This window comes from Gambusia affinis, linkage group LG18 (assembly GCF_019740435.1).
Source record: "Gambusia affinis linkage group LG18, SWU_Gaff_1.0, whole genome shotgun sequence".
Classification (NCBI taxonomy): Eukaryota; Metazoa; Chordata; class Actinopteri; order Cyprinodontiformes; family Poeciliidae; genus Gambusia; species Gambusia affinis.
The window spans coordinates 1,885,146-1,905,314 of NC_057885.1; the positions used below are offsets into that span (position 1 = coordinate 1,885,146).

Sequence of the window (20,169 nt, forward strand, 5' to 3'; positions counted from 1 at the left end):
CAAAAGTTCTAAGAGATGAAAACTTAATGATAAGTTGTAATACAGAAGAATAAAAAGACAGAGCATGTAGGATGAAAGAAGTAGGAAATTATAAAGTGACAAGTGTGAGTCTGACACAAGAAGGAAGTAAATGGAGGAAGGGAATATTTGGGGGATCCTGAATGAGGTTTCAATTGAGGAAATAAAATCAAATCTCAGAGGAGGAAGAGTTAAAGATGTAAGAAGGCTTCAGACCTTTAAAAATGGAGAGAAAATGAACAGTGAAAGTCTTTTGATAGAGTTTGGTGAAGAAAGACTTCCAGAGAGAGTCTATTTATAGGATATTTGACCTACAATGTAAGAGAGTATGTCCCACAACCGATTAGATGCTTTAAATGTCAAAGATTTGGCCACATGGTGCAGACATGTAAAGGAAAAAGAAGATGTGCACGATGTGGAGAGGATCATGAATATGAACAGTGCAACAAGAGCAGGCAGCCAAAATGTTGTAATTGTGGTGGCAGCCACAGTGCGGCATATGGGGGCTGTGAAGTAATGAAGAGGGAGCTGCAGGTTCAACAAATTAGAATACGCAACAAGCTATCCTATGCAGAGACTGTTAAAACGGTAAAGCAAAGAACAGATGTTGGGGTGGAAAACAGGATGGATACAGAGGTAAACCAAAATAGAAAATAAAGTGTATGGGGATTTAAAAAAGCTAGTGATATTTATTGCAGGGGTTATAAATGCAACTATGGAAATTAAGTCAAAAACCGAAAGAATTCAAGTAATTGTGAAAGCAGCAGCAAATCATCTTAACATTAATGAATTAACATGGGAGGAAGTGAGGGATGATCTTAGTGCTCAAGCCAGTCAGGATGCAGCATGGATAGGATAGTAACACTATGGTCTTGATTCTCCAATGGAATGCAAGAAGTTTAATTGCAAATGGACTGGAATTAAAGCATTTTATTGATAAATTAGAAGAAACTCCAGAGGTTATTTGTATACAAGAAATTTGGTTAAAACCCCAACTAGAATTTAAAATCTTAAATTTTTCTGCTATTAGATTTGATCAGATTGAAGGTAATGGTGGGTGATGTGCCATTTTTATTAGGGAGGGGCTGCTGTTTAGTGTGGTTAAGAGAGGAGAAGAAGATGAGTTTGTAATTGTAGAGACTTGGATAAATGGAGATCCATTTATTAGAATAAATTATTACAATCTTTGTAAACGATTAGAGTTGAATAAATTAAAAGAAATTCAGGGACAAAATAGAAATAAAGTTATTTGGTGTGCAGATTTTAATGTCCATAGCAATTTAAGGGGAAGGCAGGAAACTGATATAAATGGAGATATTTTAGAACAGCTGTTGGAAGATAATCAATTAGTGTGTATGAATGATGGGAGGGGAACAAGAATAGATGTGCATACAGGAAATTAATCAGCCATAGATTTAACTCTGGTGTCCAGAGATTTAGCTGGATTATGTGAGTGGGAAATAGAGCAAGAAACAACAATAGGTAGTGATCATTTTCCAATTTTTTGTAAAATCCTTATTTCTAAAGAGAAGGGGGTGGTAGGAAGGCAGAAAAGATGGATATTTGATAAGGCAAAATGGAATATATTTAAATATATATGTGAGAAATACATGGTCAATTTAAATCTAGATATAGAAAGTATAGGGGGAAAGATTAAGGAAGTTATACTGAAAGCAGCAAAATAACAATTCCTGTAAGTAAAGGTGAGAACAAAAAGAAACGGGTACTTTGGTGGACACAAGAGTGCAGTGAAGCAGAAAGAAAAAGAAATTGGGCTTCTAGAATATTGAAAAGAACATATACTTTTAAAAATTTAATTGAATATAAAAAAGATCAAGCTTCTGCTTCTGCTACTTTCTTTGCTTCTGCAAAGAAAGTTATTAAGAAAGCAAAGAAGACAAAATGGAGAGAATTTTGTGATTCAATAGGCAGAACAACTCCTATAGCTAATGTGTGGGGAATGATTAAGAAAATGAAGGGAAACATACAGGAGAGAACAAAACCAAATCTAAAACATGAAGAAAGAAAAGAAGTAACAAATGAAGGGAAAGTAGAAGTAATGGCAAGAACATTTGCAAAGATCCATAGTTCAGATAATTTAACAGAACAGGAGAAATTTAGGAGGGAGCAGAGAAGAAGGGCAAATGATTTTATTTTAGAAGGTGGACTGTTGTATTCAGTAGGAAGAAAATTGAAGAAATTGATTTAAAAATGTATGGAGGAAAAATAGAAAAAGTAAGTAAATTTCGTTTTTTAAGAATCATGTTTGATTCCAAGCTTTTATGGAGTGATCATGTAAAGTATATTGAAGGGAAATGTAAAAAAGATATAAATATAATGAAGTGTTTAACAGGGTTAGATTGGGGCAAAAATAAAATTACTTTAAAAAAGATTTATATTGCTTTGATTAGATCAGTGTTGGATTATGGGTGTGTAGTTTACAGGCAGGCTGTGAAAACAGTCATTAGTAAATTAGAAGTAATTCAAAATAAAGCTTTGAGATTATGCTGTGGAGCTTTGAAGACATCTCCATCTTTGGCAGTGAGGGTTGAAATGGGAGAGAGTCCTTTATATTTAAGACAAAAGCAAATTATGCTGAATTATTGGGTGAGTTTGCAGGGACATAAGAGGAGAATAATTCAGCAGTAAGAATCCTGAGACTTTGCTGGGAGAGTGGAAAAGCTAAAATAGATTGTTTTGCATGGGCAGCAGATAAATCCGCTAGAGAAATGGGGATACAGGGAAAGAGATACTGTGCTGTGGTGCCTTATCCAACTACTCCTTTTTGGTTGTTTCCATATGAGACTGTTGATCTAGAGGTTTACAAAGAAATGCAGGTTAATAAAGATAATAACTGGGTAAGTTTTGTAAATGACAGAATTAAGAATATGTATAAATCCTTCATAATTGTATATACAGATGGTTCAAAAGATTTAGTTTAAAATAAAACAGGATTTGTTTATGCTATTCCTGAACTAGATATATTTATGAAACAAAGAACATCTGACCATTTAGCTGTTTATACAGTGGAAATGTTAGCAATACTGATGGCCTTACAGTGGGTAGAGCAAAATAAAATAGGAAAAGTTCTTTAATGTTCAGATTCATTATCAGCACTAATGTCTACTTTAAATATTTCATCTGAACGTCGTATGGAGTTAGTATACAAAATTTATGAAGTTATATTTAGAATGACACAAACTCAAGTAGAGATTAGGTTTATGTGGATTCTAGCTCCTAAAAATATAAAAGCGAATGAAATGACAGATTATTTAGTTAAGGGTGATTTTAAAACAAAGTAGAATTATGGAAATAACGTATTGTAAATCTGAAATAAAATCAATTAAGAGCAAAATTAAATCTGAATGGCAACAATTGTGGGAAGAAGGAACTAGAGGTCATCATTTATTTCATATACAAAAGAAAGTAGAGAATATGAAAATAATAGGAGAAAATCGAAAAGAACAAGTAGTAATGACAAGATTACTAAACTTTACATTTGATAGGTAAACATCCAACAGGTAGTTGTGAGTGTGGTATAGATATAGAAACAGTAGAACATGTAATAATTCATTGTGAAAAATATACTATAAGTAGAGAGAAGCTAAAACAAGAAATTAGGAAACATGATATAGAGACATTAAAACTTAATAAAATATCAATTAAACATAAAATAAATAAAGCAGTTATTAAATTATTTTTAAAGGAAACAGGATTATATGTAAGAATGTAGATTGGGGGAGAGATGCTCTGGTCCACACTCCAGCACAGTAGATGGTGATAATACATCTTAACGTTAGATGTCACCCGCCAATAAAAATCACGAAGAAGAAGTAGAAGCCGAAGAAGAAGCCGAAGAAAAAGTCCAACCGGAAGTTGAGCCAACCACTGCGGAACAACAGAGTTGTCACAGTGGAGTCCTTGGGTCTTGTTTTGGGTTGTCGCCTCTGCTACAGATCGAAGTAAGTAGTTTATACCCAAAGACAGCTATTAACTAAAGGGTTAACTATGTTCTGGAGGCATGTCGTGAATTACTTTCATTACAATACGATGTTTTAATTCATCGTTGCATTTGATTTGTGACTAAGTCAGCTAACATTGCCTTTCCAATACCAATTTATACTCATTGTGAAGCAAAAAAATAACATTTGCATTGACGTTTGTGTGATTAATACTTTCGCGCCATGTTTTTAGACCAACAGTGTTTGGCAACAATGTCCTACTAAGGAGCTTACCTAATGCTAAGTGACGCAAGAGGCTCAGTGGAAAAGAAGTGCTGGAAGCATGAATGAAAGTCCCATAATGGAGCTGAGTAGAGCTGGAATCACGGCTTTCTGGGAAATAACAGCGTTAATGTAATAACATATTAATTCTAGTGAATACTAAGCCAATATTGAGCAACTGCCTGCCACTCTTAGAACATTTATGTGTATTAGTTTATGTTGTGGTGTGTGTCACCGAGTAAGTATGCAGACATTCAGGGTGTGCAGCATCAGCGTTTTTTCACTTATCAGTTGAACTCTGCCACATCATGGCTTCTATCCAGGAAATCGTGGCAGAACCTGTGTTTTGAATCTCCATTCCTTTCCCACTGCTTGTAAAAATAGAGATGACTTGTCTCATATTTACCTGTGCTCTTTTTCTCCTTGACATTTTCACAGATTGGTAAAGAATTTGGGTTATGTAAGGTTTGTCAACTGAGAGTTCATTGACCACTTGTTTCACCTGTGTATGCTCTGCAGTGTTGGCTAATCCATTTACACTGTGAGGAAGTTCATGCACTCTGTCTGTGGATTAACCCACCACACTCTGCTCTCTCTCTACATGTGCAATGTTTTTAAGAGGCTTATAAACATTTCTCTATTAATTTAGCTATCTACATTCACAAAGAAGAGGATGCTTGTTGCAGGAAACAATCCTTTCCAACATATAGTGGAGCCTCTTAGCCCCGAGGTGCCAGGCCAGAGGTTTTTCAATCTTCTTAAGCTCGGAGATCCCAGATATGGTAACAACAAAATGAGTCTTGCTGAAACCTGTTCTAATCATCAGATGTCCTGGATGTTTGTTGCCACTATTTATCTGCTTCTCAGACAGGCTGCCGTTCTCCATCCGGGTCCTGTTGGAATCAGCCGTCAGAAACTGTGACGAGTTTCTAGTGAAGAGCTTGGATGTGGAAAACATCCTAAACTGGCAGCAAACCCAGACTCAATGTGTGGAGGTACCATTCAGGCCGGCCCGTGTCATCCTCCAAGACTTCACGTAGGTTCTTTCACGTTTACTTTTACCACCAGTAATAACTCTATTGGGGGGAAGATTGCATGTCTTATTTACAAACAGAGCTGGATTGGCATTCAACCTTATAGCTCAGTTTCACCATCTGAGTGAATACATAATATACTTCATTCAGTTGAAAACACTAATTTAAGTTATCTTGTCATAATCACAATCATATTAGATTTTTAACAATTTACTTGATGTCTCTTTTTCAGAGGGGGAAAAGATTAATATACAGGTAAAAGCCAGTAAATTATAATATTTTGAAAAACTTGATTTATTTCAGTAATTGCATTCAAAAGGTGTAACTTGTACATTACATTTATTCATTGCACACAGACTGATGCATTCAAATGTTTATTTCATTTAATTTTGATGATTTGAAGTGGCAACAAATGAAAATCCAAAATTCCGTGTCACAAAATTAGAATATTACTTAAGGCTAATACAAAAAAGGGATTTTTTAGAAATGTTGGCCAACTGAAAAGTATGAAAATAAAAAATATGAGCATGTACAATACTCAATACATGGTTGGAGCTCCTTTTGCCTCAATTACTGCATTAATGCAGCGTGGCATGGAGTCGATGAGTTTCTGGCACTGCTCAGGTGTTATGAGAGCCCAGGTTGCTCTGATAGTGGCCTTCAACTCTTCTGCGTTTTTGGGTCTGGCATTCTGCATCTTCCTTTTCACAATACCCCACAGATTTTCTATGGGGCTAAGGTCAGGGGAGTTAGCTGGCCAATTTAGAACAGAAATAGCATGGTCCGTAAACCAGGCACGGGTAGATTTTGCGCTGTGTGCAGGCGCCAAGTCCTGTTGGAACCTGAAATCTCCATCTCCATAGAGCAGGTCAGCAGCAGGAAGCATGAAGTGCTCTAAAACTTGCTGGTAGACGGCTGCGTTGACCCTGGATCTCAGGAAACAGAGTGGACCGACACCAGCAGATGACCCAAACCCCAAACCATCACTGATGGTGGAAACTTTACACTAGACTTCAGGCAACGTGGATCCTGTGCCTCTCCTGTCTTCCTCCAGACTCTGGGACCTCGATTTCCAAAGGAAATGCAAAATTTGCTTTGGTCAGAAAACATGACTTTGGACCACTCAGCAGCAGTCCAGCTCTTTTTTTCCTTAGCCCAGGTGAGACGCTTTTCACGCTGTTTCTTGGTCAACAGTGGCTTGACACGAGGTATGCGGCAGTTGAAACCCATGTCTTTCAAGCGTCTGTTGGTGGTGGATCTTGAAGCACTGACTCCAGCAGCTGTCCACTCCTTGTGAATCTCCCCCACATTTTTGAATAGGTTTTTTTTTCACAATCTTGACTAGGGCGCGGTGATCCCTATCGCTTTACACTTTTTCTGACCACAGTTTTTCCTTCCCTTTGCCTCTCTATTAATGTGTTTGGACACAGAGCTCTGAGAACAGCCAGACTCTTCAGCAATAACCTTTTGTGTCGATGGTCGCCTTTTGGACAGCTGTCAAATCTGAAGTCTTCCCCATGTTTGTGTAGGCTTCAGAACTGGACTGAGAGACCATTTAAAGCCCTTTGCAGGTGTTTTGAGTTAATCAGCTGATTAGTTTGTGGCACCAGGTGTCTTCAAAATTTAACCCTTACACAATATTCTAATTTTGTGACACGGAATTTTGGATTTTAATTTGTTGCCACTTCAAATCATCAAAATTAAATGAAATAAACATTTGAATGCATCAGTCTGTGTGCAATGAATAAATATAATGTACAAGTTACACCTTTTGAATGCAATTACTGAAATAAATCAAGTTTTTCAAAATATTCTAATTTACTGGCTTTTACCTGTATAATTGCAGTGATTTTTAACTAATATTGGGGTCACAAGTTTCAATCTCTAGGTCTCACACTGCAGGGATGGAAGAAGTTTTGATGATGTAATCACCAAAAAGGGAAAAATTATGCTGACACTTGGTAACTGCTGATAGCTTTGTTCCGTCATTATGATGACTGCTGTTGGAAAATATTCCAAACATTTTAAATTCTCAATTATTTTAATGTGTCCAGTAACTAATACTCAGCATGTTGAGCATAACAAGTACCCTTTTTCACCACAAAACTCTACCTTAGCTGTTATCTGTGCTCTATGCTTTTCAACTTTCTGTTCTCTGTTGAAAGAAGATGAAAACCATTCTACCATAATAGAACTGTGAACATCTATGCTGTAATAAAAAAAGAGTGCTGGGTTTCCCCCAGAAAACTGGCTAAACAGTGCACCAGTGGTCCACTGTGTTTTTGTATTAAAATTTTTAAGTTGACAGGAAAGGTAAAATATTACTGAGTAATTATGTTACTCGAAGACACTGCCGACAATAATTGAACCCACAACTACAGAGTCTTAAAAACAACAAATAAAAAATATATGATGAAAATGAATATCAATTATTTGCACTTCTTTTAAATCCAAATTAAGTTAGCATTTAGTAGATCTAAACACACCATGTAATACTGATTACACTGACAAACGGCCCAAGGCATAAATCACAAGTGTCAAACTCAAGGCCCGGGGGCCAAATCTGGACCTCCGTAGTTTTTTTATGTGGCTCTCTAGACTTTAGACTTTATATCTAAGTTTTTTTCAGTTTTTCACAAATCTGCGAAATTCACACAAAATCCAAAAAAAAATTCTGATTTTACTGCTGATTTTCTCAAAATTGGTCAAAACATTGAGTTTAAGTGACTGCTGCCTCAGTCTTACTTGATGTCAAGTTATAGTCCATAATTGATACAGCGAGTAATAAAAAGTGACATTTAACATTAGTGCAAATATTATAACAATTCCTTACTAATATTTCTAAATTGGCACCACGAAATCTGTAATTTTGATTGTATAAAAACACTAAATCGTGTCGCCCGAGGGGACCTTGTCAGTTGTCCTAAGAGCAAGTTCTAAAACTAGCCATTGTCATTAGGGAACACTGCCAAAGAAATTATTTAATTTAATGTTTTTACATTGAATTAATAACATTTGTTTACATTTAGATTAAAAAAAAAAGTTAATTATAAAAAATGTTTAAAATAAATTGCTTTATGCTTAAAACTCTTTTCTATGGTTAAAGTTCAGAACTGCTCAGATGCCTGCAGGATTTTATCGGAGGGCAGCAGCAGCTGTACGGCTGCACACACTCTGCCTACCTTAAGATTTTCCTTGAAGTAAAAAAGAAAAGTAGAATTCTGAAATTTGTATTATCAAACCCTCTTTACAATTAACAAAATTGTGGAGAAAAAAAAGATCTAATGTGCCAAAACATCTTGTACGCAGCGCACGTCTGAGTTGTGGGGGTCAAAGGGCACGCCAAAGCTCAAATCTTAATGGTCAGTTTGCTTTTCTTTATTTGGCAGCTTGGCACTTTTTCTATCAACTAAAAATGAATGAGCAGAGTTTGAACCTCCCGTAGTTCTAAGAGCGGTTTGGATCCCGGCGGAGCTTTTTACCGTGCGGTTCTGGTGGGTCGCTGGTTTATGAGCTTCTTTGATTGTATTCTTTATCTTTCTTTAAACAATTTATCAGAAAATTAATTTGGCACGGTAAGCCACCAAGTCTCAGGATGGATAAATTATCACTGCAGTATGAGGATGGAGTTCCCTAATTTTCAATAGTACTATTTTGTGGTTCAATTTAGGCTCTTGGCACAGATGTTTGATTTCCAGGCTCTGGCCTCATGGCTCAAAATTGATACAACAGCGACAAAAGAAGAGATACCAGTAAATTTGCTTTATAAATGGGATAAGAAAACTATCAAAAATGTAACTGATAAGCCTTTAATAATACAGTCAATCCAAATTTGGTATAAACTTTGCGAAATGTTTAAGCTAGAAGGTTTTCTTTCTTCTAAAACCAAGTTATTGGAAAATGGACTGCTACCAATGTCTGGTGACTTTAGATCCTGGCAGTAGCAGTGAATTAGCTGATTTGAGCACTGAAACAAAAAGGAAGTATTTCTGTCACTCTAGCAATTAAAAGAGAAGTTTAATTTGACTTTGGTAACCAAGGAAATGAAAATTTCCTTGGTTATCTCCAGTTACGCAACTTCATAAGAACTAATCATAAAGGAAGTTGGAAATTACCATCCACATCTCCCATTGAGGATATGTGTCATCCCAGTCAGCTATTGTGTATGTAAAATCATCTCAAGGGTGTATACAGCACTCACGTCAACCTTAATTATAAATGCTATGGACAGTTCCAGAATCAAATAGGAAAAAGGAATATCTATTGAGAGGCAATAATTTGTGCAGAGAAGGTGTCACCTCACCTCTACTCTAAACGCTCGGTTAAGACGAGTACAATTACATTTTTTACATCAGCTATATGGTACGCCACAAAAATTACATAAGTATACCTCCAGTGTATCCCCTCTTTGTTGTAGATTATATTATCATAATTGTATTTATTTTATTCAGGTCTCATTGTTTGAATTTTGCTTAGTGCTTAACCAATTTTATTCTGACAGTTAATAATTGTGATGTTGTCACTAAAAAATCCCAAATAAAGTATTCTAAATAAATGTCCTTACATGGGATACTGTGTAAAATTTTAGGAAAGTTTTCAGAGATCAAACTGCATTAACACGTTAGGGAGCCAAAGTGCAGAGGCACCAGCTGTGTGATTGATGCACACTCCCACCTTCATGCCCTGTTCACTTCATCAACCATAAATCCCTCTTTCAGGAACAATTCTGGCCTGCCAGTTATATTCTCAGTGCAGCAGAGATGCTGTAGTCCAGCTTATTAAAAAATATAAGAATTTTTTTATTTTATTTTAGAAATAAAAAACAAGCAACATGTAGTCTGGAGGGGGACAAGTAAAGCCTAGCAGTCCACCAAGCTTTACACTGGGAGAAACCCTGGAGTATTTTTATTAGTGATGATAATGACTTCCTTGTCATTGAATGGCCTTTCAGCCCACACTGTCTTACCAGCTTCAGTCACATCTTCATAAGCTCTGGCTTTGTCTGGGGTATAATTGCCTTTATCAATGCCAGCCTGTTCTTGTCCTGTTCAATGAAAGTATAAAACACAAATGGTTCCATAACAGGTTTCCTCAAGTATATAGCTATAAATTATTGTAATTGTCAAAAGACCTGTAAAAAGTCTGTTTGTATTTGAAAAGTTTCAAAATAGGTTTTCGGTGCATGTCTGTCTATTGACACGGTGTGTCGTTACAGTGGTGTTCCTGCTGTGGTAGACTTCGCTGCCATGCGGGATGCCGTAATGAAATTGGATGGTGACCCAGAAAAGATTAATCCAGTTTGTCCTGCTGACCTCGTTATTGATCACTCCATCCAAGTGGACTTTAACAGGAAGTAAGACCTTGCAGTTCTCCCTATTGTTGGATCATTCTATAGATCGTGTGTTATCCTGCTGCCTGATCTCTTGATGGGTCCTGTTTCTTCCACCAGGTCTGACAGCCTTCAAAAGAACCAGGATTTAGAGTTTGACCGCAATAGAGAAAGATTTCAGTTTTTGAAGGTGTATATTAAAAACAACCTCTTTGTCCATAGTGTTTGAAGTAACTAGATTGTTAACATGATGCCTGTTTTTCCCAGTGGGGGTCCAAAGCCTTCAAGAACATGCGGATCATTCCTCCTGGTTCAGGAATTGTTCACCAGGTCAACCTGGAGTATTTGGCCCGGGTGGTGTTTAATTACGATGGCTTCTTCTACCCAGACAGTTTGGTGGGCACAGACTCCCACACCACCATGATTGATGGACTGGGTGTTCTTGGCTGGGGTGAGACCGTAACACATTTAACCCTTACCTTATTCTAATCTATTTGGTTTGTTTGAACCATGGCAAGTATAAAGTCAATTATACTCTTGATGTTTGACTTTACAGTGTTACCTCCAGATTATTATGTTGTCAGACTTTTATTACATTTTTCCAGAAATCTTGTGACACTGAATTTTCTCCTGATGGCTTTTAAGTCTTTGGAGAATCAGAAAACTGTTTCAGTAGTTTTGTACAGGGCAGAAGCCTCTCTAAGAAAGCAGCTATTATTCTTACAGAAAAGAAGAGTAATAACTAATGGTAGTTATTGCTGGACCGCCATTATTGCTGTTAGTCCAGCAATAACTACCATCATTGCTGGACTTGTGTTAGTGCTGCAGTCCACCTGTAGGTTCCTCTTTATCACTAAATACCTCTGCACTGCTAAAAGATAAACTTTTGTAGTAAAATGCCAGCAGTAGCAGTAATATAAATGGTGACATGACTAACTAAAAAGTTAGCTGCACTGGCCCTAAAACACAGACCACAACCCTGGAGCACCAGTTTCATTTTGACATCATAATTTACTTGTTCTTTGTTTGCACCATAGATATTTTATTTATATTTATATCTTGTTTTGCACGGTCCATTGTTTTATTTTGTCCCTGTATTTTTCTTGCTTGAAATATAATCTATTGTGGGGAAAAAAAGAGAACATGAGAAGAGGAAACACTTAATAATAATTAAAACATGTACATAAACATCGGTAACACATTATTTGACGGGTTGTGAATAAGACTTACATGACATAACACCTATCATAAACATGAGTATATCTTCATGAATATTTATGACTGTTATCATAAAGTGTCATTTGGAAAATCATGACACTTTTAATACAAAGTTGGCATTATTCAAAATATCTTTTTTTATGACAACTTGATATTAACCAAGAATGATCATATGTCATAAATATGTCATAATAGTAGTCATTACATTATCATTTAGTGTTATTACACTGTCAAAAGCTTTAACAGAACAGTAATTTATATTTCCCCCTACCTGAAATAAAGCAGAACATGTTGGACCAACAATAAAGATTTCATTTAGCTTTATTACACTGTCAAATGATTTAATAACACAGTAATTAATGATTCCTCTTACATTAAGTGGAAGAAGTAGCATTGTCAGGCCCCACTCGTAGGCAATGACAAAAATGGGAGACAGACGAGCGGATCCATAGAAACAATAATTTATTTGTATCAAAAAAGTATGCGCTGGGAGGACTGCTCAGCCAGTCCGAGAGAAGTGTGGACCAATGCTGCTTGTTCCGGTCTGGTCCGGAGGCCAATCAAGCAGACCAGGTGACTGACTGGATGTCAGTATTTATCAGCCACCCGGTGCGTTCAATTAACAGCCCATCTACCTGCTTCCTGAAAGAACAAAAAAAAGCAAACAAATAGTGGACTAGAGACCCCTTCTGGACAGGAGGGGACCGTCACAGCATCAGTTATGAAGATGTCATTAAGTGTTATTACAGTGTTATTAATATTAAGTCTTACCTCCAGTAAAGTTAAACAAGTAGCAACAGTTATGAAAATGTCATTGTGTCATTATAGTGTCATTAATATTGCTGTAGAACAAACACTTTGTACATTGTAATTAAACAAAGGATTACTTGTTTTAAAATAGAGGATTTAACTTCTAGTCAGTATATAATGGAGTGAAAATAGTCTCAAAATATCTGTGCATGTGTAAAAAATATTTGTACGTGTGTAATACTGGATTTGTAAACCTTAGAAATAAAATAAACCTTCTCCTACACCTACAAATAGTGAAAAAGTACACACAAGTCACCTGGTACACACACATAAAACTGCATTTACGCACAGATCCGGTTACGAGTGCACAAGTATTTTTGAGACTCATTTACGCTTTGGGAGCTCCCAGACTTGTGTGTAGATGGTGCGTTTACATGCTAGTAGAAAGCAGGGTCATCTTGAGTTTTTCTCTGATTCTAGTGTTTTTATCCTGTAAATGTTTCTCACTGTGCTTGTGCCAAAGTGGCAAATGCATTAGTTTGGTGGAAAACAGTATATCTCAGCACTTCCTTATAATAGTCCAAAATTATTTATAGACATGTTGTGCATTTTGGAGTGGTATAGGACACTAAGTGCCCTGAAAAACGACCACTGGGTTGCGGAATAGTTCGCTGGCCGGAAGCAAGACAGAGCATCCAGGTGGTCTACCCTCTGACGTAAGTAGAAGCTAAACCTGCAGGCTTTGCTCTCCGATTATAATGAGACATGGAGTAATTATACATAATTTCAGATTATGTTTTATATGTCTGTTATTTTGATACTCTGCCCTCCTCATATGTTTCTGTTAGTGGGAGCTAATGTTTATGTGAGCTAAGCTACTTTAGCTGTTCACAGCTAAATCTATGTATTTTTTGTGTCACACTCAGCACAGTTTGAGTCTTTAATCCATAAAAATTATCTCTGGGTGGTTCTTACAGTCTCTGTTTTGCCCAACAGGTTCCAATCAAATTCCTAAGTCATGTTGCTGACTGATATTTATATTTATAGATTGTGAGATATTGATTTTCTTTTTATTTTATTCACTAAGTGAATATAATTAAGTGAAATAAATTGCCTTTCGATTCTAATTTATTGAATTTCTATGTGTGTAAATAACATTTTATATTAATCTCTACACAGGACAAATTATGACTGATGGCTGGGATCTGGTGTTATTTTACTTTCTGGAGGATCAGGTCCTTTCAGATCTCATTTACCCTCTGATCTGATGGAGCTGCTACATGAACACACTGATCCTCTAACAGGGATCCTTAGATCCAGGCATTGCTGTCGGGTGTCCTGCAACATTTAGATACGTCCTGGCCCAACACACATGAATTAAATGGCTGCTTAGAACAGTCAAGTTCACCAGAGTCATGCTAATGACCTCTGACCTCATGATTTGGCTCAGTTGCGTTACAGAAGAGGCATCTAAAGGTTGGAGAACACCAACCCTCCTGTAGCCCTGCTGTACAATTTTCACTCAATTGTAATCACACTTCCTTGCATATGGTGGAAACGTTACCTGTGTTGAGGTAGATGAGGAGGATTCATACTGTCTTTACTTTAAAACCTTTTTTGGTTTTCATTTGTTGAAAGTGATTTACAAACATTTTCCCATAGTTTGACCACTGCTTTATGGCAGAAAAACATTTGATGTCACAAATATATGATTTTAATAGAGGCATTATCTGAAAAGTGTTTCCTGAATAAACTTTAATGTTCATTTCACTGCACACAAAGGACAGATTAAATATTTAAAATTGCAACAGATCTGTTCAATCTTTAACAAAATAGGTTCAGATTAACATGGGTGGTTTCACAGCAACCTAAAGTTAACAATGAAATGTCTTAAAACTTACATGGATGTTCAAATATTTACTATAACCAATTAACAAAAGAAAACACCATAAAGCTGTGTATTTAAAGACAACCAAGGTCAGTCTCTACAGATTAAGGAGAAACCATAATGTCTACCAACAGAGCACATTAACTCATGTAGTTGTTGCTGCATGCCTGCATGTCATGCTGTGAACTGGAATGAAATGTAAAGAAAAAAATTCAGAGCTCTACAATTTCTGGATTCCATCTGATTTTTCATTGCAAACCAACAATCTTTTCTTTAGAAGTGTTTGCTTTTGAAAAACATTGCAGATTGATGTTTTTCCTCAGATCACGACTTGCTAATTCAGTCTTCGTGAGAGGGGATGTAATCTGGCAGTTTTGTCATCCATCTGCGCTGTGACATCACAGTCAATCTGTAAACAGATAAAAAGAACAATTATTTTCTTTTATGCACTGCAGAACAATGCAGTGCATAAAACTGAAATAATGTACCTTCAGTTCAAGGCTTATGCCAGTAAGAAAATACTGATTGTGAATAACAAATAACAGGAGGGAGAGTCTCTCTCTGATCTAAACCATGTGGCTTTTAAAGCATTGGCTCATACAGGACTATTTAAGGGGCAGCGGGGCAGAGACAACATTTACATTTCCAGATAGGGATTTCTTTCTCTCATGGCTGGTCCTCATTAGCACCGTCCACAACTGTAGCATGTCTTCATTAGGCATCTCTGTCCACCTCACTCCCCACCAGGTGTCCTTAGGCTAAAATGGGTCTTTATGTAGCTAAAGTCGCCAAAACAAAGAAAACAAGCACGTCACAAGTTGAAAAGTAATCACATAAAAGATAACTTTGACTAACGTATTAGTAGGCCTGTCGCGATAAACAATAAATGTACGATAAATTTAAACTATCGACGTCATTTTAATTATCGCCATTATCGTCTCTTCCGGCCTTTTTTTCTTTCTGTTGATGACACTGAATGAAAAAAGGCTCAACTCCGGTGCTCTCCACTGACCCTCCCTTCCTCATTTCCTCAGATGTAATGTCCAGTTCACACTACACCATCTTAGAGCTGTCGGTCGATTGTCGGCCCATTTTCAAAATCTGAGAGATTTAGCCAACAGAAATCCTAGGTAAAACGGTTTGGGTTCCATCGTGCCGTGTGGTGTCCAACAATGTACACAAAATAATGGCTACAAGTTCAGTGAACTCATTTTAAAACCAGGCATTAATCAATGCTTTACTACAATCTACCTGCAGTTCATGTGGCTCTAGTGTCAATGTAACGTCCTGACTGAATGAAAATCATTAGAACCTATTTATGTCACGTTAACAAAGAACAGCTGAAAAGTTACCGGGTTCATCAACTGCGTAGCAATTTCACTCCAACTCCTCCCCTCCTCATTTCTGTATTCTTTGCACCAAATGTTTTATAAACATTAATTTTGTTTCCACATATTATCTCCAATGTCTGCTGGACTTCATGTTGTGCTGCGTCAGCTGTTTGGGATTCCCCTCTGTAATTTCCCCTCAGAAAGCGGGAGGAGAATCCGCGCTTTCTGATTGGCTCCCTGTCACATTCAACAGGCTGTGTTAACGCTCCCAGTCTGGAAAACCCCTGATTTAGATCAGAGCGGCCACGACGATCTACCATAACACACCACACACTACAGGATGATCACAAGAGACAATTTTGGACCATTAAGTTCTAAGATTGTCGTAAGAGGAAAATGTAGGTGTGAACTAACGTGTAGTGTGAACTATTGCATCAGGTAGTCGATGTGCCCATCTTCTCTATTTAAATCTAATGATTACTGAAGGTTAATATAGTATACAGACTTTATAATCTGCACTCTTTTGGTTGAATGCAGTATTTATTTACACTTTGGTGTTTTTATTCAAGTACATTTTTGTTAATGGAGACTGAGAATCAATTTTATTTTTGGTTTTGTTTATTTTATCAGTTCCAGTGTTAAATGTTCTTTTGAAAATAAAGTGTATCTATCTTTGGCAGGAAATCGCATGTATTATTACATCATTTCCATTAAATCAGTGTACAAAGGTCTTCAAACAATACTATCGTCTATCGCAATGGTTTTTGAGACAATTAATTGTTCAGCAAAATTTGCTATTGTGACAGGCCTACGTATTAGCTTTTAATTTGTTAGATTAAAACTGGAGGGGGAAAAAACTACATTACGACAGTAATGGAGTTGAATAACTTTAGCTAACAATAGCTTACAGCAAGATAGCATTGGCTTGAAATGCTCATAGTTAACATTGTAAAGAAAGAGACATTCCTCAGATGTATTAGGTGACAAACTTTAGCTTCTTTTTAAGCAGGAGGTCTGGCCATTATAACTTGTGTTAGGTTGGCCCCACAAGATGGAAGATTTCTTCCAACACACTACACACCTGTTCGTGCACTGCTGCCTCTCACTGGTGGAGGTGGTGTATTGCACTACTAAAAACGGCCTTAAATAATGTTTCAAATGCAAAGTTTATAAGTGCTTTGTAGACATCTTGCTGTAAAACTTAACAACAATTAGAAATTTAAGACTAAACAAAATGGCAAAGCAATAAAATATTACCACATAAAGGTACATCATTTTTAAAGTTTAATCAGTAATACTTTTATAACAAATGTATGATAGATTACAATTTCTTGGTTCATGTCAGGTTGTCATAACAAAGACATATCGAATAATGTCAACTTTGTATTAAAAGTGCAATGATTTACCGAATGACACTTTATGATGAGTCATAAATATTCATGAAGACTTACTTATGTTCATGACAGGTGTTATGTCATGTTTATGACAGTGTCATGTAAGTCTTATTCACAGCCTTTCAAATAAAACCAGCCTAATTTCAAAGGGCCGGCGTCCTGCATGTTTCACATGTTCCTGCTGAAAAACTCCTGCTGAAATAGCCAACCTATTTCCTGTCTGTATGCAGTTCTACTTAAACCTGCTAGGGACTGTGGTCCCGGAGTGTTCTAGTAGAGAAACATTTAAAGCATGTTTAGCATTGTTGATTCTGCCTTGTGTCTTGTGGGAAATAATAGCCAGACAACAGCTGATCTGAAAGCACTTTAATGCTTCTGCATTCAAATAGTAGGAAATAGTAGTCAAAAACAGGCTTTAACTCATCACAGTGTCCCACAGAGCCTTCTCCCATGGAAGAAAATAAAAAAGCTGTCGTCTTTTCAAAATAATAGCTGCTGGTCCTCACATGATTTCCTACCGGAATAGCTTCTCACTTGACAATCTAGTGTAATAACATCACACTGCTACACATGCAGGAACCTTGGGATCAGAGATGCTAACTCTGGCCTTAAAATGAGGCTGACATCAGTTCAACTATCCAGAAAACAAAACCCTGGAGATAGATAATGTGCATTCATAGAATGTCATCTTTAAAGGTACTTTATTAGCTGTTGAATTAAAGTCAGCATTTGCTTTTCAGGTGTTGGGGGCATTGAAGCAGAAGCTGTGATGCTGGGTCAGCCAATAAGCATGGTGCTTCCTGAGGTGGTGGGATACAAATTGTATGGGACACCAGACAAGCTCATCACATCCACTGACATTGTCCTCACTGTGACTAAGGTAATTAGTCAGAGGTTATCTGCAGAAATGACAACAAAATGGTCCAGTGTCCCTGACATTTTGTCGTCCTCCTCCTCTTCTTGGACCTGAAGCACCTCCGTCAGGTGGGTGTTGTGGGGAAGTTTGTGGAGTTTTTCGGCCCAGGTGTGGCCCAGCTATCCATTGCTGACAGAGCCACCATTGCTAATATGTGTCCGGAGTATGGAGCCACAGCGGCTTTCTTCCCAGTGGATGACATCAGCATGAAGTACCTGGAACAGACTGGTGAGTGACCAGCTGTGTGAACTAGAGTTCTCTTATTTCTAGACACTTTTAAAATTACTAGATTAACTCAGCAAAATATAGTATGTTATTTTTAGCAGTTACTGCTCTTTATGCTGTGTAAGTTTGAAGCTATGGATATTGGACATTTTTCCTCAGTCATCAAAAGTGATGATAGTGTCTTGTTTTAGGACGGGAACCAGAAACACTGGCCTACATTACCAAGTACCTGAAGGCAGCAGGCTTGTTCAGAGACTACAATAATATTGCCCAGGATCCAGATTTCACTCAGGTAATTAAGCTCACCTTTGTCAAAACATTAATGAGTCTAATCTTGCATGATTTGTTTCAAAACTAAAAAAAAAATTATGTTTGGCATTTAAAATCAGAGAGTCAATTGAAATCATTAAGGCTGATCAAAGATTTAAGAATCTGTGAATTTCTTTTCTCTTTAAGGTTGTACAGTTAGACCTCGGCACAGTGGTTCCTTGTTGCAGTGGTCCCAAAAGGCCACAGGACAAAATTCCCGTTTCTGAAATGAAAACGGATTTTGAATCTTGTTTGGGAGCAAAGGTTGGTTCAGTTTGCGTTGGTTTAGTTTTATGCAATAGAAGGGTCAACAAAAGGCAGAGCTACAACACAGTACTGAAAGTTATATTAAACATTTCAGCTTTTGAGTTTATTCAACTTTATACTGTATTTTACCATGATTTATTATGTCTATGAAATTCAGTGGTGAATACCCTTAAATAGTGACTCTTCTATTTTTTATTGCTATACAGAACTTTATAATGAACCTATTTAATTTTACCATTCAATTCTGATCTTCTTAGCAAGGATTTAAGGGTTTCCAGGTGGCACCTGAACGTCATAGCACTATGGTCCCCTTCCAGTTCAGTGGGAAGGAGTATACTCTGGGCCACGGCTCAGTAGTCATTGCTGCTATCACCAGCTGTACCAACACCAGCAACCCGTCTGTCATGCTTGGAGCAGGTGGATGTACCACATCTGTCCATGGCTTTAATGCTGAAATGACCCATTGTCCCAATCAAAACTGACTGCAAGCATGTGTTGTTCCAGGGCTTCTTGCTAAGAAAGCAATAGAGTATGGTCTAAGTGTGAAGCCGTACATAAAGACCAGCCTGTCACCTGGTAGTGGAGTGGTGACCTACTATCTGAAGAAGAGTGGCGTCATGGACTGCATGTCTCAGCTGGGGTAAGCTGCTCAGTAGTTACGTCTGAGTTTATCGACTCTTGATGTACCTACTCATGTTGGTTGGCTTAGGCAACTAACAAGAGAAACATTATTTACACATTGTAAGTTATACTTTAAGTCAATATCTTAAGTGTTTTCAATAATTTACTTAATCGGAGTAATGTATAATAAAATGTCTATTTTTAGAAAATTGCAATACATGGCCACCTTGGTGGTTCCTGCATTTTCAGCAGTTCGTTTTCTTGTTTGAAATGAAAAATTAAAAAACAAAAATAGACTCGGTTTTTCATTTATCAAACCAAAATTAGAAATCTGATTTGTGGCTTGGTCCGTGTATTTTCAGGCAGTTGGTTTTTTTGTTTGAAGTGAAAAATAAAAAAACGAAAATAGACTACTTTGTTTATTAAACCAAAATCGGAAATCGGATAATGGCTATGACTATTTGGTCTGTGTATTTTCAGGCTGTTCATTTTTTCATTTGAAGTGAAAAATGAAAAAAACTAAAATAGACTCGGTTTTTGGTTTATTAACCGAAATTGGATAACGGCTCAGCTCGGCTCATTATCCGATTTCCCATTCAGTACACAAAACGAAAATGTAAAAACAGATAACGAGTGCTCAATTTCG

At 37.0% G+C, this 20,169-nt stretch overlaps 1 protein-coding gene and 1 long non-coding RNA gene across 3 annotated transcripts in view; one reads left to right on the forward strand and one right to left on the reverse strand.

Moving 5' to 3' along the window:
* The first annotated feature begins 3,866 nt into the window (after window positions 1-3,866).
* aco1 (aconitase 1, soluble) overlaps window positions 3,867-20,169 on the forward strand; it is a 46,729-nt gene continuing 30,426 nt past the window's right edge. Inside the window, exons 1-13 of one of the 2 annotated variants that reach the window (XM_044097184.1) lie at window positions 3,885-3,980; window positions 4,213-4,373; window positions 4,891-5,023; window positions 5,109-5,277; window positions 10,491-10,628; window positions 10,725-10,794; window positions 10,872-11,055; window positions 17,926-18,065; window positions 18,158-18,329; window positions 18,518-18,618; window positions 18,783-18,899; window positions 19,160-19,319; window positions 19,407-19,542. In XM_044097184.1, coding sequence (XP_043953119.1) covers window positions 4,915-5,023; window positions 5,109-5,277; window positions 10,491-10,628; window positions 10,725-10,794; window positions 10,872-11,055; window positions 17,926-18,065; window positions 18,158-18,329; window positions 18,518-18,618; window positions 18,783-18,899; window positions 19,160-19,319; window positions 19,407-19,542 — 1,496 coding nt within the window. In that variant the 5' untranslated portion in view covers window positions 3,885-3,980; window positions 4,213-4,373; window positions 4,891-4,914. Of the gene's footprint in view, window positions 3,981-4,212; window positions 4,374-4,890; window positions 5,024-5,108; window positions 5,278-10,490; window positions 10,629-10,724; window positions 10,795-10,871; window positions 11,056-17,925; window positions 18,066-18,157; window positions 18,330-18,517; window positions 18,619-18,782; window positions 18,900-19,159; window positions 19,320-19,406; window positions 19,543-20,169 lie in introns of both variants that reach the window. The other variant, XM_044097183.1, reaches the window with a different exon arrangement.
* Window positions 14,762-20,169, reverse strand: part of LOC122820026 — a 34,408-nt gene continuing 29,000 nt past the window's right edge. The window contains exons 3-4 of the long non-coding RNA XR_006368713.1: window positions 15,102-15,239; window positions 14,762-14,869 (exon numbers count right to left, since the gene is read on the reverse strand). This is a non-coding gene — a long non-coding RNA (uncharacterized LOC122820026). The remainder of the gene's footprint in view (window positions 14,870-15,101; window positions 15,240-20,169) is intronic.